Here is a 17,642-nt window from a genome sequence, read left to right on the forward strand (position 1 = left end):
GATCTAGCAACTCCACTGTCAGATACCCAATAAAAATGAAAACACATGTCTGCACAAAGATTTGACTGCAAATATTTATGGTAGCACTGTTTATAATAGCCCAAAATGGAAACAACGTAAATGTCAATCAGCTGGTGAATGGATAGATAAAATGGGGTATACCCATACAATGGAATATGATTCAGCAATTAAAAGGAACAACCCACTGATACACGCCATGACATGGATGAACCTCAAAAATATGGCCGGTGAAAAAAGCCAGGCTTGGCATGGCGGCTCATGTCTATAATCCCAGGACTTCGGGAGGCTAAGGTGGGAGGATTGCTTGAGCTCAGGAGTTTAAGACCAGCCTGGGCAACATAATGGGACATCTCTACCAAAAAAGAAAATTTTTTTAATTAGCTGAATGTGATGGTGTGCACCTGTAGTCCCAGCGCCTTGGGAGGCTGAGGTGGGAGGATCACTTTAGCTGGGGAGATCGAGGCTGCAGTGAGCCATAATCATGCCACTGCACTCCAGCCTGGGTGAGAAAGAGAGACCCTGTCTTAAAAAAAAAAAAAAAAAAAAAAAAGGTCAGACACAAAAGACCACAAAGACCACATGTTGTATGATTCCCTTGATGTAAAAGGTCCGAAAGGCAAATCTACAGAAATAGGAAGTGGATTCATATTCCCTGGGGAAGGGGGTGAAAAAGGGCATAAGAAATCTTGTTAGGAGAACTAAAAATGTTCTAAAACTAATTTATGATGATGGTCACGCAACTTAGTAAAGGTACCAAAATCACTGAATTGTGCATCTAAAATGGGTTTATTATATGATATGTAAAACATGCCTCAATCAAGTTGTCAGAAAAAAAATTCTAGACAGGATGCAGCCCTGGACTGTATACTTTAACAAGCCCCTACGTGCTTCTTATCCACTCCAAACTTTGAGAACCACTTGTAACTTACTAAAGTTCAAAACCCCACAAGGGTTTTATGATAACCCTAGATTTGGGGAGACCGAGAGAAGAGATCAAATTTCTGTGCCATTAATTAGAGTGTGTAAAGACTAAATTAACTTTCTAGAACATCATTAAAGCCTGCTGTGAATTAACTGCAGGTAATTTGTTTTTCTGTGCTAAGTTTGGATGGAGATACTCACATTAGTGTTTTCAACATGTATTGTGCAGTTGGAAAAGGCAGTATTCAATTAAATATAGAGTACTTGGTGTGTGAAAAAATCATCAATGTAATTTCACAGAAACTTTCTTTTTTAAAAAACAATACTGCCACCTGAGGTACTGAATGAATTTTCTTAGGTGTCTGAATTTGATTATTGCCAATTAAAGGTGTCAATTTATTCCCTACTGCCTCTTGTCTTCCTACAGAAAGAGGGGGTAAAGTGGTTTATTGATTTTCGTGAATATTTTGAATCTGTAATTTTCTTTTCTTTTTTTTTTTTTTTTTTTTTTTTTTGACACAAGGTCTCGCTCTGTTGCCCAGGCTAGAGTGCAGTGGTGCAGGTGCAGTCTTGGCTAACTGCAGCCTCAACTTCCTGGGCTCAAGTGATCTTCCCACCTCAGCCAGCCTCCCAAGTAGCTGGGACTACAGGTGCACACCACCAAACCCAGCTAATCTTTGTATTTTTTGTAGAGATGGGGTTTGCCATGTTGTTCAGGCTGGTCTTCAACTCCTGGACTCATGCCATCTATCCACCTAAGCCTCCCAAAATGCTGGGATTGTAGGCGTGCACCACCATGCCCTGCTAAATCTGTAATTTTCTAATTCTTTGTCAGTACTCGATATTACACAGCTGATTGTCTGAAATGTAGGTGTAGACAAGTCTGTACTCCTATGTGTACCTGATTCAAATGGTTTGACTTGTAATTGAAAGCACAGAAAGAAATGTCCTAGGATTCCCAAATACTTTTTAAATAGAACACTGAATTGCACATCATAGAAAACTGCTAGCAAAAACCATTGCACATCTGTTTGTGAATATGTTTTGGTGGGCACAATGAGGGGAGGCAAGAAGAGGGAGAAAGGATTGTCATCTCATCAGGGCAGACTAGGATTTGAATTTGCAGCTTGGTGCAAGACATATTTTACATAATTATACACTTCCATGGCTGGAGGGGACACCAGGTAGTAATTAACTTTGCAGTGAGGGAAGGAAGGTCCAGGGTGCCCCGTAGCCAGGCCTTGGGCAAAGGGCAAAGGGCATGTGCTAACAGAAAGCAACAGGTGTTTGTAGAATGCCACTATGGGCCAGGTGCTTTTTCCTCATAACACAGTGCACAATAGTCTTTTCAGGTATTTGCAGGTGTAGTAACTAAGCCTCAGAGAGGTTGAGAAACCTGCACGTGATTACACAGCTTGTGAAGATGCATAATCAGGATGTGAAGTCAGATATTTTAAATTCCAAAATTTGTGCTCTTTCATTGTGCCTTCCATTTCTTTCTATTTATATTGTTCTTCCCAGTGTAAAAATGTTCACTTATGTACATCATCTCCTTTGATCCTCACACAACAGCCACAGGATACATGTTATTATCCCCACTTTACAGATCGGGAAACTGAGGCCCTGGAGATTTGAAAGAAAAATTAAGTGACTTCAACATCAAATCATTTGCCCAACATCACGCTAGTAGTACAATGGTTTTGAAAGTACGGCTTCTGGGTCAGCAGCATCAGCATCACCAGGAAAATTGTTAGAAAAAGAAAGTCCTGGGCTCCAACCCAGGCCTACTGATTAGAAACTCTGGGGATCATAGAGCCTAGCAATCTCTAGTTTAACAAGCCCTATAAATGATTTTGATTCACATTAAGTTTGAGAACCAATAGCAAAACTGTGACTTGTGGAATTCTGGTTCAATGCTAACCCTATTGTACTTTCTTGAATCTGATCCACTAAGGAAGTATACATTTTTTGCACACTCACATCCTTCTTGCTGTGTAATGCCATTACCTGTTTTGGAGTACAACTGAATGTTTTTTTATGTATAAGGACTAATTGTATATCTCTGATGTGAGTCATTTGTTTCAGATTTTTAAATTGATCTCTTTCTTCTCTGCTTTCTGCATTCTTCTCCCTCCCCCCTTTCTTGTGACAAGTCATACTGCTAAATATCAGAATAGTAGGTGATTACGTGGAGTTTGGGGAGGTGGTAGGAAGTACCAGAAACTGTAAATGATACATCTTGATCCATCATGACACCAGCTTTTTCTCTCAGTCTGGACCAAAGACTATGCAGCTGCAGACATGTTTTTGTTTTAACTCAATAATATTGGCCTGTACAGAGTTTGTGTATTTTATTTCTCCCTATTTGAATTATTGTCAACATTTCAAAATCAGCTTTCTCACTGTGACTCTGATTCAGTTTTCCATTTTCTGGAAGGCAAAATTGGAGTATCTGGTAACTCTAAAGTGAGAAAAGACAAGGCAACGACGGGTTGTAACCGGCAGCTGCTCCCTTTAGAAGGAGCATGTGCTCTCCAGTTTGTCATAGTCCCCGCTATTCCCTGTTGCATCTCTGAATCTAATGCTGAATAGCGCTTGCCCTTTATTTTAGTATTTGCACTATTACTTATCTTATTGTGAAGAAAAAAAGTGAATTTATGAGCCTGTGGCTCTTTTAAGTGCTGAACCAAAAGCCAGACTATTTTTAAAGAAAATAAGAGTCTGGCCGGGCGTGGTGACTCACGCCTGTAATCCCAGCACTTTGGGAGGCTGAGGTGGGCATAGTGCCTGAGGTCAGGAGTTCGAGACCAGTCTAAACAGAGTGATAAAACTCTGTCTCTACTAAAAATACAAAAAAAAAAAATTACCTGGGCCTGGTGGTGTGCACCTGTAATCCCAGCTACTCAGGAGGTTGATGCAGGGGAATTGCTTGAACCAGGGAGGTGGAGGTTGCAATGAGCCGAGATCATGCCATAGCACCACTCCAGCCTGGGCAACAGAGCAAGACTCCATCTCAAAAAAAAAAAAAAAAAAAAAAAAAAAGGAAGAAGAGCCAATTTCTTGGTAGAAATGAAAAACTGATCTTATTTGCTTAACACAGAAAGAGTAGTCCATTTTATATGCCTGTCTGGCCCCTGTGAGCATTTGAATTAGTGAGCCTTGTCTTTCTATCTGGCAGGCAATCAGCTACACTATGAGGAGTTGCATCTTCGTGCTAGACTGGTCCCAGCATGACTGGTACAAACCTAACAGAAGCCATCAGATACCTGTTGGTTTTCTCTGTAGCTTCTCATTTATGTATTTTCCTCTGGGTGATGCTGCCAGGGGCCTTGCCAATAACCTCCATTACGTGGAATTCTCTTTTCAGGTGGTAATTATGGAAGTCCAAGGCCTCAAATCTTTGGCTCCAAATCGCATCGTATATTGCACAATGGAGGTGGAAGGAGGAGAGAAACTGCAGACTGATCAGGCCGAGGCTTCTAAACCAACGTAAGTTATGTTTCTCCAGGGTCCATCTTATAGAGGGTTGCTGCCATTAGTTCCATTTTGGCCAACTCCAAGGTAAAGATGTGGTTTCCCCAGAAGATACTAGAAGACATAAACCTTGTTTATTTTTCAAACAAGATGACTTGCCTACATTTTTATTTGGCAGCCACAGCAAAGATTCTTGTTCCTTCAAAGCAGAGAACTGAAGAAAATTAAAGAAACAGTCTCCTTTCTAGTGGTTTTAAGTATTCACCCTCAAGAGATTAGTCACAACTTCCATTCATCAATATAATGTGCAGGAAAGTTTGATAAAAGTTTACTTTTATTAAATTTTCTAAATATTTGGTTTTCAGTATAAGACATAAAAATGTTTTTATTTCCATATATTTTTGGGAAACAGGTGGTATTTGGTTATATTACTAAGTTCTTTAGTGGTGACTTGGGAGATCTTGGTGTCATCACCTGAGCAGTAGACACTGAACCCAATTTGTAGTCTGTTATCCCTTACCCCCTTCCCACTCTTTCCCCTGAGTCCCCAAAGTCCATTGTATCATTCTTATGCCTTTGAATCCTTATAGCTTTGGCCCCACTTATTAGTGAGAACATATGATATTTGGGTTTTTGTCTAATTTTTTTCCTATATGTCATAGTTCTGAATGTATTAGCAAGGTACTACTATGTTACATAATACATTAATTCATTGGGTCAATACACTTTAGTCAAATGCTTACTATGTGTGTGTACAAGGTATTATTGCATGGTGGAGGGGAAATTAGTCACTGTTGTAGCCCTCCACAGCTCATAGTTTCATGGGGCCATCAGAAAAGTAATGGCACAAATATATAATTATAAATAGTTATACATGCTGACAAAGAATGCTTTGAGAGGAGATAGTGGGAGGCATCTGAACCAGTTTGTGAGGACAGATGCAGAATAGGCCTTCCTTAGGACATATAAGGCATTTGAACTAATATTATTAAAGTTGAACAATGGGAGTGGGGATGGGTGGAGAGCATTCTAGGCAGATTAAACAGCTTGTGCAAAGGTCCTGTGGTTAGCAAAGGCCCTGGGCAAGGAGAAATTCAAAGGAGGCCAGCAGGGCTGCAGTTTGGAGAATAAGGGGTGGATAAGCTGCCAGAGAGGCAGGCAGGGCCATACCATGGGGAAGTTGTTAGGCCTTGGTGAGGAAAGCATGGGTTGGAGATGTATTTTGAAAAGATGACTCTGGCTGCAGTGGAATGGGGAGTGGGTGGGCAGGGTTGTGCGGGAGGTCAGTTAGGGTACTGTTTCAGTGGTCCACAGGAGCAATAATGGGTTAATTCATTAGGGTCAATAGATTCTCAGGCCTCAAAGATTCTTGAGAGATCATTGCTCCCTTCCCTCCCTACCCACTACTTTTCTCTCCCTTCCTTTTCTATCTCAGTTAAGCCCATCTAGACTAATGAGCATCTTTTTGTGTTAGTGTTAATTCATAAGAGAGTCATCAAAAGAGAAACCCTGAACAGCAGCTCACTGCCTCTCCTCCCCCAGAGCATTATGAGCTGTTTGGCAGAACATGAATAACTTGCCAGGATGTTCAAACAAAATAGTTCAAAGAAAGCACTGAACGTTTCCTGGACTAGAGAAAATCTGAGGGCATTGTATGCCTTCAAGTGGCTCTTTGCATGAATAGGCAAAAGCCTCAGATGCTCAGAAGCTGGGAGAAATTAATGAGTATGTACAAGAGGAAATGGAAACCAGTGCACCTTGTCACACGTCACCCTTCCTCCCTTTTTTTACAACCGAGTTTCAAACTGACAATGAATGTGGTTTCTTTTTCACTGCCATTGATGAAATCCCAGTTATTCCTCAAATGGTCTGATCATTTTCCATGCTCTTATGTTATACTGCACTATTTGTGCTTTTTAAAAATGTGTGATATGTCTACGGCCATACCACCCTGAACGCGCCCGATCTCGTCTGATAAAAATGTGTGATACATGGGGGAAGAACAACCTATTTGGCGTTTCTGCCAACTTTTTAAGATACTGGGCCCAATATGGTGTTATAAGACTGAGAAGGAAGAAGAAAATTCTGATTATTCTAGCAGACTGTTGTTTCATATGAGCTATTATAATTCAAAACACAGTTTGTAACATTCGATCAGACGCAACGGTTTCAGTTACCAGGGTAAATGATGAGTTGATTTTCCTGTGCTTGTAAATGGTTAAAACAGAATTTCAGGTTACAAATAATTACAGAATGCTTGGGTCTACCTGCTTGAAATATTCATGTTTCATACACATACTTACTCATAACTATACACATGGCTTATGATGTCTATATACAGAAACAGCTCACATTGAAACATTTTGCTTTTCCAGTAAGAAGTATACATTTTTGATTCCTCTTCAGTCAATAGATTGGTTGATTTGTAATACCTTAAGGATTCAGGTTTCATGACCAGGGTCAAGTCCAATCAGTCAGTGGTAGCTACCTAAAGTGCTGTATCGAGAAGAGTTCGAGGCCAAATCCATACTCAGAGGAAAATAGTGCCAAGGTCAACTTGTAACGTCTGCCGTGGAAGAGGAAGGAGTACAAGTGCCCTGTATTTGCCATTTCTATAGTATCCCAAAGGGATATAAGCGGAGCTTGAAATGTACAACACTCGTGTGTCTTCCTCTCTTCCTTTATCCTTTACATGTAGACTCTCCTATATCCTTTATTTATTTTCCTTCTAAATCCACAATTCTGTACTCAATACTCTTTTTAACCATTTTTCTTTGTCATAGTTCACTTCTAGTAGTTTTTCTCTGCCTCCAAGTGGTTTTGTTTTGTTTTGCTTTGGGGTTTGGGTTTTGTTTTGTTTTGTTTTGTCTTTTGAGATAAGGTCTTACTCTGTCACTCAGACTGGAGTACAGTGGTGCGATCACAGCTCACTGTAGCCTTGGCCAACCCGGGCTCAGGTGATCCTCCCACCTCACTCTCCTGAGTAGCTGGGACTACAGGCATACACTACCACGCCCAGCTAATTTTTGTATATTTTTGTAGAGACGGGGTTTCACCATGTTGCCCAGGCTGGTCTCGAACTCTTGGGCTCAGGTGACCTTCCCCCGCCTCATCCTCCCAAAGTACTAGGATTCAGGCGTGGGCCACTGCACCTGGCTTGCCTCCAGTTTTATCTGGTAGCATGAACAAGCCTGTTTGTGCAGTTCCATTTTCTTCCTGCCTCCCTAGTTTTAACTTACTCAGAAGCCTCTTCATCATCTCTTTTCTTTGAAGCTTTATTTCTTCTCCTTTTCTCCACTCTCTCCCCTCCCACTTACACTTTCTCCTATTACTAATCTCCAGCTGTCATCTCTGCTACTTGATTTTGATTATTACAGAAATTTTCCTTTCAGGGATTATCTTTAATTTGTCCTAATAACACCACTTCATCCTCTGACAAGCTTAGCCCTTTTCCTGCCCTATTCATCTTCTGAATCTTGTCTTTGACTATTTTTACAGCCAGCTGGTGCCCATGCTTTATTTATATATTCTAAAACCAAAACTCCATTCAAGCATGTTTTGTTTATTACTCAAATTCCATGGTTGCTGCTACCAAGTACTACACCCCATAACTGGAACCCTAACATTGTGCCATAGCACACGTCTACAAGGAATTTTGCTGTTGTCTTTTTTTTTTTTTCAAGTATAGCCAAAAATTCAGGAGTACATAACATAACCCAATTTGTCTAAGAGTATGTTATTTGGAATCCTCATGTATTGAATTGACATTTCACATCCTTCACCTCCTTTTATCAGTGCCATCTCTTCACTTATAGCCAGGACCCTGCTCAGCATCATCATATTGGATCAGTTGTATAATATAATATAATAACACTATGTTCATTAGTTAAATATATTAATACTTTGTGGTTGGAAAAAATGGTGTGTGTGGTGAAGGCGGGGCAGCCTCTTATACTCTCAGCTAAATTGTGGCCCATACTTATCCTTCAGTTGATCAGTCTGTTTGCTACCTGTGGGTTGTTTTCAAGCAGACTATGTCCTCTCAATTCTGTTGTCCTCCTCTCCTATGTTTTTAACATAGAAAGCCAGGAGAACATATGATGAAGATTTCATGAGATGTATTTATTTTACAATATTGTCTCCATTTGCAACAGGTTGTTTTTGCTTCTGATGGGAAACCAATGGGGATACTTAGGCAGAAGTGCTTGAAATCCTGCCATTAGATCAGCAGCCTCAGAAAGGCATGGAGATGGAGAAGGAAATGTTTGGGGATTGCAAAGCATTTGGAATATATTTTTTCCCACTTTCTTTGAAATAGAGCAAAGGGCTGTTCTTGCTCTAAGGTGATATATTTCAAAGGGTGCCACTCTTACCTTTACTAAGAACAGAGATTATGTTAAGTAATACCAGAACATGGCATTGAGTGAGATGAAATTATGTGAAAAAGAAGGCACTCCTTTTCCATTTATTTTTCAATTCTTCTGATCAGGTCAAGGAGAACATTTTAATTTGATGCTAGTAGGTCATTAACACCTCCACAGGTCTCAGGCTCAGAGCCTTCTGCAGGCAATAGCATCCAGTTAAGATTTCATAGCCTTGTTTAGATCCCATTACGCTTACCTTCCATTCATGGCTGGTGGTGCTGTTTTGTCTTTTGTAGCAATGACATAAGATTTCCTTTTTAAAGAAATACATTAACATTTAAAAATTGAATCAATTTAAATAAAATGTATTAAGTAAATAATAGTACAGGTGGTACCTGGATACGAGGAAAAGTAATCATGAAAGTATCTTGTGTTGGTATGCGGAAATGGCAGAGATTGGGAAGATGGTAGGCAAATTACGTTAATTTGAAAAAAAAAATTGATGGAAAGAAACATGACGTATTCCCTGAGTAGAAAATATATTCCAAAATTATATTTATTGGTAGTTTTGTACAATGTAAGTTGTCCTCTATAATAACCATGGCCCAAGGATTAAATACTGGAACACTTAAATAATTTTGCTGAAAAGAAAGGAAATTTGAATTAGCAACCCAGTATTCTGCTAATGTATCTGAAATTATATTCTACTGAATTGAAACTAAAGATGCCACTTGGCATTTGATTATTTAACAAGTTCATTACTCCCTGACAGGCCATGGGCTTCGTGACATATGAATTTCATTATTGCAAGGGATTAGAAAACACAACCAAACTTGGAAAATTGGTATTTTCCAAGGGAATGAGAAAATCAAATGCCCTAACTGGGAAATCTTGCCACGGCCCTAGGGTTCTTCAATGACATCTCATCTGATGAGACACACAAAAGACAAAACCAAAATACAATATATTATTCATCCTAATGGCAGAGTACAGAATGGGCCAGGCTTGTTATACCCAAATTATTCATAGAAATGGAGTTCTATTAAATTGTTCCCACATTAAGTCAGTTACAAAGTCAGAAAAGGAAGTTGTTCCCTCCAGTTGCTTGCCTCATGTATTATCTTCTTAATGGTGTTTCCTTTTTCAATTTGCAAAATGTTTTCTGTGTACTGGGCCTTGGAATGGTTTAAATTGAGGGAGAATATCTTTCCTGAATGGCTTCTTTGATATTCAGATGTGATATGATGATATGAAAGGGTAGATACTTGCATTCCTTCAGCAAGTGTACACAGGATGCTTTCCTTATGTCCAACCAGTGCTGGGGCTACAGCTACGAATAACATATCTCAAATCTTGGCCTGTGGATCAAACATTCAAGTAAGGGACATAGGCAATAAACAAATGAACAAATGAATATATAAGGGTAACAACAGATTATAATTTGTGTTCTGAAAGAAATGAGCAGGGTGCTGTGATAGAAAGTAGTGAGCACATAGGGAAGAGGAAACAGCAAGTGCAAGGCTTTGAGGTAGGGAGGGGCTTGATGTGTCCTGGACCAGAAAGGGGAACAGTGTGCCTAGAGATTAGTCATTGAGGGAGAGTGTTTACAGGGAGAGTGCAGACAGCAGGGCAGGGCCAGACAACTTAAGGGTCTTAGGGGCCACGCAAAGGATTTAAACTTTATTCCAAGACCCTGGAGAAGCTATTGGCGGAGTTTAAGCCAGGGAAAATATGATTGTATTTCCATCTTGAAACCTGAAATATCTTTAAGGACCAGAGTAAACTTGGAACCACATATTGGTAAACTAGTATTTATTGAGCACATACTATTTGCCAGGCTTTAGTGTTAGAGTGGGGGATAACACAGATATGACCTTTGAAGTTGTGCACCCGTGGAGGAGAGTTGATTGGAAAAATCTGAGTGCCTGGGCATGGTCTATATTCCAGGAGCCACCGTAGCTTTTGAGAACTTCAAAGGCCACTGAATGGGAAAGGGAATGAGGTTTCCTGAGAATCAGCTCCTTTCCTGTCCTGACACTCCATGCTCAAGTTCACAGTCCAGGAGATATTTATGTAGAGACATTATGTAGTGAGAACGTGGGGCTTGGATACCATTTCTTCTGTTTTTTCCTTCCAGAAAAAGGTTTAATTTCTTTCCAAGTTAATTAAATCATAAATGGTAAAAGTCAACACTGACCCAGAAATTCAATTTTGCTAGGCTCCCAGAAGATACGTAGGTTGGGAGGAAGTAAAATTATAATCACAGTTTGGGATGCTCAGACACTGTCCTGCCTCTCAGACCAGAATGCTTGGTCCAGAATTCCCAATGTTTATTTAAGACCAGTTTGTGTGTGTTTGTGAGCTGGAGGGTGAAGGTGGGCAGACTGCTAGGACAACAGACAGTAGGATAGACAGTAGGAAGGAATCAAGGTGCTAGGGAACAAGTTTTGGAGAGAGGGCTCCTAGTTCTGCTCCCAGCTCCATCATGAATTTGCCAACCTGTGTTATGTAAGCCACCAAGCTTTCCAACTTCTCCAAGTCCTGAAAAGTGGAATCCAAGGTCCCTTCTACCTCAACAATTCTATAATTATTTCATCCAACTAACTGGTCCAGAGAAGAACCATAATGGCAGAACTTAAGACAGAGGTTTCAGGAATTGCAACTAACTCTGAGTTGGTGAAATTTCTGAAATTAGTTTGAGTTTCAGAATTGGATGATCAAGTAGTGGCTGGAGTATGTCAGTTAGACGTTGATACTCCATCTAAACGTGAAAAATCTATAAAAGTTCTGATTTCATGAGTAGTCTAATCTTGTGTAGCTATGAAACAAGGCTGTACTCTTTTTAAAAAACCCTTAAGGACTAAGTGACTGTAGGTCATTTCCTTTCTGATTCAGCTTCTCTATTACCTTGCCAGAGAAGATTACCTGCCACTTATATCTGGAGTAAATCTAAGAACTGGACTGTTTTTCTATCACTGTTCAGTAGAAATCCAATTTAATACATTTCTCTCCAAGTGTGAAAAGCCACTGTATTTTTTATTTAGTGATCAGGGAGAACATAGGAAAGAATTTCATAGAGTTATTTCCCTGTAATGATAGAATGAAGGGGAAATTCTAAATCTTCACTAATAAGAAAACAACAGATACTTGATTTAGATTCATCAGTGTTCACAAGCAGTATGGTGTCATGGACAAGAGTACAAAATTGAGAGCCAGAGCACTGGGTTCATATTTCCGCTGTGTGACTGTGGGCAGGCTGCTTAACTCTTTGTGCCTCCATTTCCATATTCTTATGTAAATTAATTGCCTATATATATACACATATATATACACATATATACATATATACATATATATACATATATACATATATACATATATACATATATACATATATATACATATATACATATATACATATATACATATATACATATATACATATATACATATATATACATATATACATATATACATATATATACATATATACATATATATACATATATACATATATACATATATACATATATACATATATACATATATACATATATACATATATACATATATATACATATATATATACATATATATATAATGCTTAAAACAATGCTTGGGCAGATAGTAGTCCTATTGACTATTATAATCATGGCTTTATTCTTGTTTGGATGGATGAAGGGGACATGGGGGGAAACAAGGTGGCCTGAGTCTAAAACAGTTATCATTAACGTTGATTCAGTATTTTCTATGGACCAGGTGCCATGCTAGGTATTTCACAGTCATCATTTTATTTAATGCCCTACCATAACCTATGAGATAGGTACTATTGTTATCCTCATTTTACTAATGGAAATATTGAAATCCAGAGAGGTGAAGTTATTTAGTCAAGTTGCAGATACAATAGCTAAGCCAAAAGCCAAACCCAAAGCCTGTACTTTTCATCCATTCTGCCACCCTACCTTTCTAAAAGAAATTAGATCTCCAAAACAGAGTAACTTAATTAGCATTGAATAGTCAACAAAACTATCTAAAAGTGTGCATTTCCTTTCCATAAATTCAGTTGTTTTGTGGATTAAAACCCAGCCCACATTTAAATGGAGATGAATGTGCTGGCGCACACACCAGCACAGGTGTTCCACATTAGTGTACACACTCAGCAGGCATAATTCAACCCGCATACATCAGCACTGTGAGGTGTAACACATGAGTCTAAAAAGAGGATCTCTGCCCTTGAGGCATTTACACAATCCCAGGAGAGACACTAATGATAATGATCATCATCCTCAAGGGATTCATTATCAATAACAACTGCCCCTACCATTTATTGAAATCTAAGTACCAGGCACTGAACTAGCTGGAACCATATGGCTAAAAGTCAGACGGACCTGGGTTTAAATCACAGTTTCACTGTTCACCAGCTGGGTAACCTTGACCAAGTAGCTTCTCCCCATTAAGCCTCAGTTTCCCTAAATTTGAAAGAGAGACAAGAACACAACTGCCCCATCGGGTTGTTGTTGAAAATCAATCTGATCTATGTTAAGGGCTGAGTTCAATGACCAGCATGTTGTAACCTCTCAGGAAATAGTATTAATAGCCTAAAACTCACTATAATGTCACTGAGCTCCACATGGTACTGTTAAGAAATAGAAGGAAAAAAGAGAAGCTCAGAGAAATTAGGAAGCCTGCCCCCAAATCCTACAACTCCACGCACCCAGACTCCAAAAACCTGGAAATCAATTGGCCAAGGCTGCCAAAGTAGAAGTGAGTACCATTTCCAAAATGCTTTCCAGAGGCAAAGGACATATTCTGAGGGTGGACTGCCTTCAATTTGATGATAAAAGAACTAGTTCTCAAAGGCAAGAGGAATCCAAAAGGCAGCATCCTCCATGAGCCCTCTTCCAGAGGCACAGCCCTCTATAGCCTGGGTCTCCACAAGCCTGTCGTTCTGGCTTCCTTCTGGATCAGGGCCATTGTTCAAGAGGCTAGAGTGCAGCTAAGATAATACTTTCTATGTGTTTGTCAGTTACTTATTTATCTTCCAGCAACACCCCTGTGCTGTGATATGGAACTCGCCTCACTATAAGGGTGCAGATGGATGTGGGCCCTCGGGGAGGACACAGCATCTTGGCATGATGCCAATTATCAGGGGGTTTGGAAATTTCTAGGGCTCTGGTGTTTAAACTCTGGAGTCCTTCAGAGTCACCTGGGTTCCTTGGTAAGGATTCAAAAGCTCTCATGCCAGCCCGTAGCTTCCAGTTTAATGGTTTGGGATGAGGCAGCTATTTCAGGCAGTCTTTAACAGCTGCAGTCTGGGTGGAAACATTTCAGTGATTATATGAAAAATAAAGGTTCAGCATGGGCATAAGAGCAAAAGCTTTGGGGTGATAGAACCCCTAGTTTGAATCTCACCTGTACCACTGTCATTGTTATGGTAGGTGAGCTACTAAATCCTTCTGAACCTCAGTTTCTTCACATACAAAATAATACTGATGATACCTACACCGTAGGCTGCTTAATAACATTTCAAATTTAACATATGCAAAGCACTTGGCACAAATGTAAGAGATGTTATTCTTATTTTAATCATTATTGCTGTCAGTGGACCCAGGGTAAAAAAGGAAAACAGCACAGACCATCAAAGTCAGTTGGTGTGAACTAAAGAAGCTAAAGACACTTTATCTCTCAGATGCCTTTTTTAGTTTCCTTGGAATGTGTTCATTTATATGTAGATCCCTTACTTGTACTTGGAAAAAATCTAAATCGCAGGCTAGTTTTCTTATAATGCTTATATGTAAAGATGATTAATAAATGTTGGTTGATTCAGAGCTAAACCTTAGCAGCAAGTGGTAAAGGGTTATGGAAAAGCTGAGAAGGGGCCCAATGTGATGGGCTTGAAAACCTCTTTAGAGTACTGATGACCATAAAGATAATTATAGTGCAGATCTCTCCACCTAGATGAGGCTCCATACCTAAAAGAACAGAAGATGGCTGCAAAATATCTGGGGAGGGGAAAAAAAAAAAAAAACAGAGAAAGCCCAAAAAGTAAAATGAACACATTGTATGAGTTCTTGATACCAAATCACTGTCACTTATTAAGTAATGAATAAAATACGTACACACACATAAAAATATACGCACCAAGGAATTGCTAGGTCCAACACAAGTAAATCTCTGTAAATTTGACTTTTAGCAAGTAGCGCGCTATACAATCTAATAATGACAGGGTGTTGTTTTTTTGGATGTTCTTCTTCTGTAAATTTACTAGAGAGGGAAAGGAATGAAAAGAGGGCTCTTGTCTCCCATGTCTTTATACATGCAGTAGTACAATACAGTTGCAGGATCAATCATCGAGGACTATTAGAGGCAGAAGGCTCTGGGTGTGATGTCCCAGTTCTGCCCTGCCATGTGATATCACCTTGTTTTTCTCCCTGCTGTGTCAAATCACTCAACCTATTTCTACCTCAAGAGCAGAATTAGGTGATTTTCTGTTGAGCCAAATGTAGCAGGACTTGGAACCTAGAACATGTTTCTCTCTTTTTCACCTTCCTGCTTTAAAGAGACCTCAAACGAAATGAATCTCAAAAACAGCCTGGTGTCTAGAAATAGCAGCCTCTAGAAGAACTCAGTGTGTAATTTTTGTCATTTTGTAATCAGAACCAAGCATCCCATGCAGATCTCACAAATACTTATAAATCAGGGGGAGAATCAAATCACAGAGAGAAGTGCATAAGATGCTACTGGCCAGACTCCTGGGTTCATTCAGTCAGCCCTTCCTTCATCTCACTTATCTGGGTGGCTGCTGTGTGCTATAAACAGCACACAGCAGGGCTGTTTGAGGCCTTTGAGGCACCAGGGCTACAACAGGGAACAAAAGCAGAAATGTAGCTGTTATGGCACCCGCAATCTAATGGCACAAACAATAGACAAGGCACATTTAAGTCATTGGGTAGAGATAGCTTCAAGTTTGGCTTTGGCCTTATTATTCAGTTAAAATATCTTATATACCTTTGGCTTCAACTTGCCTTTAGGAGACCAAATAGTCAAGTGTTATTTCAAAGTCATTTCTGAAATTTCTGGACTTGTGCATGCTCAGTGATCATGGAAACACACAGATAATCATCATACCCAATCAATGTGATAATGTCTATAATATAAGCAAGGCATATCATTCTGACTTGTTGTTAAAATCTGAATATTCATTTTTAAAATAGGTGAGCATTCCAAATGCACATTGGAGTAAAAAATCTTCATATGTGCTTTATATGTTGAATTCTATTAGTGGAACTACAAAAATACGTACAAATATGTATTAACATGTTAACATGTAAAAATTATTCATTAAAACTATTTTATATGAATAAACAAATGACTAAGAAGATAAATAGTAAAACAATACAACTTGATATCTTTAAGAAGAACATTATATCACTTTTGAGCCAAGAAATCTTCAAAAAAATCAAATAATGATGCAAAGCAGAAAAGTAAAGATGAGGCTATATCATAATGCTAATTTCTGTAGACCTGTTTGAGGCACTAGCATTCATCATATTAAATGAAATAAGATAAGGCTTACCTTAATTCTTTCCTATCTGGAAGGAGAAAAAGCTTAACAACCCACTGTCAATGTCGCTGTCAATGATTGGCCATACTGAAAGAGCTGGCCCCAAAATATTTCACTTCCCACTAACCTCAAGTCAAAGTAAATATCCATTTGCTGTCTGTCCTAAATGTGTTGTATAGAGGCAGCAAGGGGGAAGTAACAAAAGTTTAAATTTTAGCTAATTAAGTTTTTAATAGCAACATTGTAATAATAACTAAAGTGTTAATTTCAATTGTTCTTGTACCCTCAGAAGTTTATTCAGTGACATCTATATTTGGCTTTGGCCAAATACTCATTTTTAATCCTCAGCCCATTTAGCATTCAGCCAAAATGCGGGTTCAGGGCCTCTGCACCACTGATGTGAAGCAAAGATGTAGGGTGGTGATTTGGTGGATATTTACCAAGTTGGGGAGAAGCTGTTTTAATTAGAGGGGTCACAAAATATACCCAAGAGGTGGCATTTGCACTTAAACCTAAGGAAGAGGGAGCCAGTTATGTAAAGACCATGGTGAGCAGAGAGAATCGCCAAGTCCTGAGACTCTATGGCAAGAAGGCGCCTGTGAGGGGCAAAAAAAAGACCTGAGGGTGGAGCACAGGGAGAGGGAAGGGAGAAAACAGCAAGTCAGCAAGGCTGGCGGGGCCAGATCTCACAGGACCTGGAGGTCAAGGCAGGAGGTTTGGGTCTTATGTCCCAAAGTAACCTGGTTGGATTTATGTATTTAATAGATCAGTGTGGCTGCTATATGGAGAAGGACTGCGTGAGGCATGAGCAGCAATGGGAGTGGGGACACCAGTTGGGAGGCTGTGGCTGTCATCATGTAAGACATCATGGTGGTCGATGATGGCAGAGGAAAGCAAGTGAGTGGGACAGGTTCAAGATACATTGGGACGTAGAGCCCAAACTCTCTCCTTTTCATTCCCATTGTCTGCTCTTTTTCCAAGGGTGGTACTCTGCCCTCTGGAGGTTGCATTCTAGCAGCGGACAACACTTGGCTCTTCTCTCTGGAGTTTGCAGTTGTTTATTACCACCAGATGCTGCTCTGCACACACTGCTTGCCAATTTGTAAGTTGTAGTGCTAGCATCTCGGTGAATGACCTTGAGTGAGTTGAAGTCACCTGGCATCTCTCACAACCATGTGGGTAGTGGATGTACAGCTGTGAACTGGGGCAGTCAGTTCTCAAGCTGGCCGTTTTATTCCCACAAGGATTACTCTACAGCTGTACCAAATTTGTTCTTTTTCCACTTTAGCAGAGACGTG

The 17,642-nt window shown here is 39.6% G+C and overlaps 1 protein-coding gene across 8 annotated transcripts in view; it reads left to right on the plus strand.

Annotated features, from left to right (window-relative positions):
* CADPS (calcium dependent secretion activator) overlaps positions 1-17,642 on the plus strand; it is a 472,988-nt gene that overhangs the window by 221,873 nt on the left and 233,473 nt on the right. For all 8 annotated transcript variants that reach the window (XM_054482477.2, XM_054482473.2, XM_063661889.1 and 5 more), the window contains exon 6: positions 4,310-4,431. In XM_054482477.2, coding sequence (XP_054338452.1) covers positions 4,310-4,431 — 122 coding nt within the window. The remainder of the gene's footprint in view (positions 1-4,309; positions 4,432-17,642) is intronic.

This window comes from Pongo pygmaeus, chromosome 2 (genome assembly GCF_028885625.2).
Source record: "Pongo pygmaeus isolate AG05252 chromosome 2, NHGRI_mPonPyg2-v2.0_pri, whole genome shotgun sequence".
NCBI classification, from domain to species: Eukaryota; Metazoa; Chordata; class Mammalia; order Primates; family Hominidae; genus Pongo; species Pongo pygmaeus.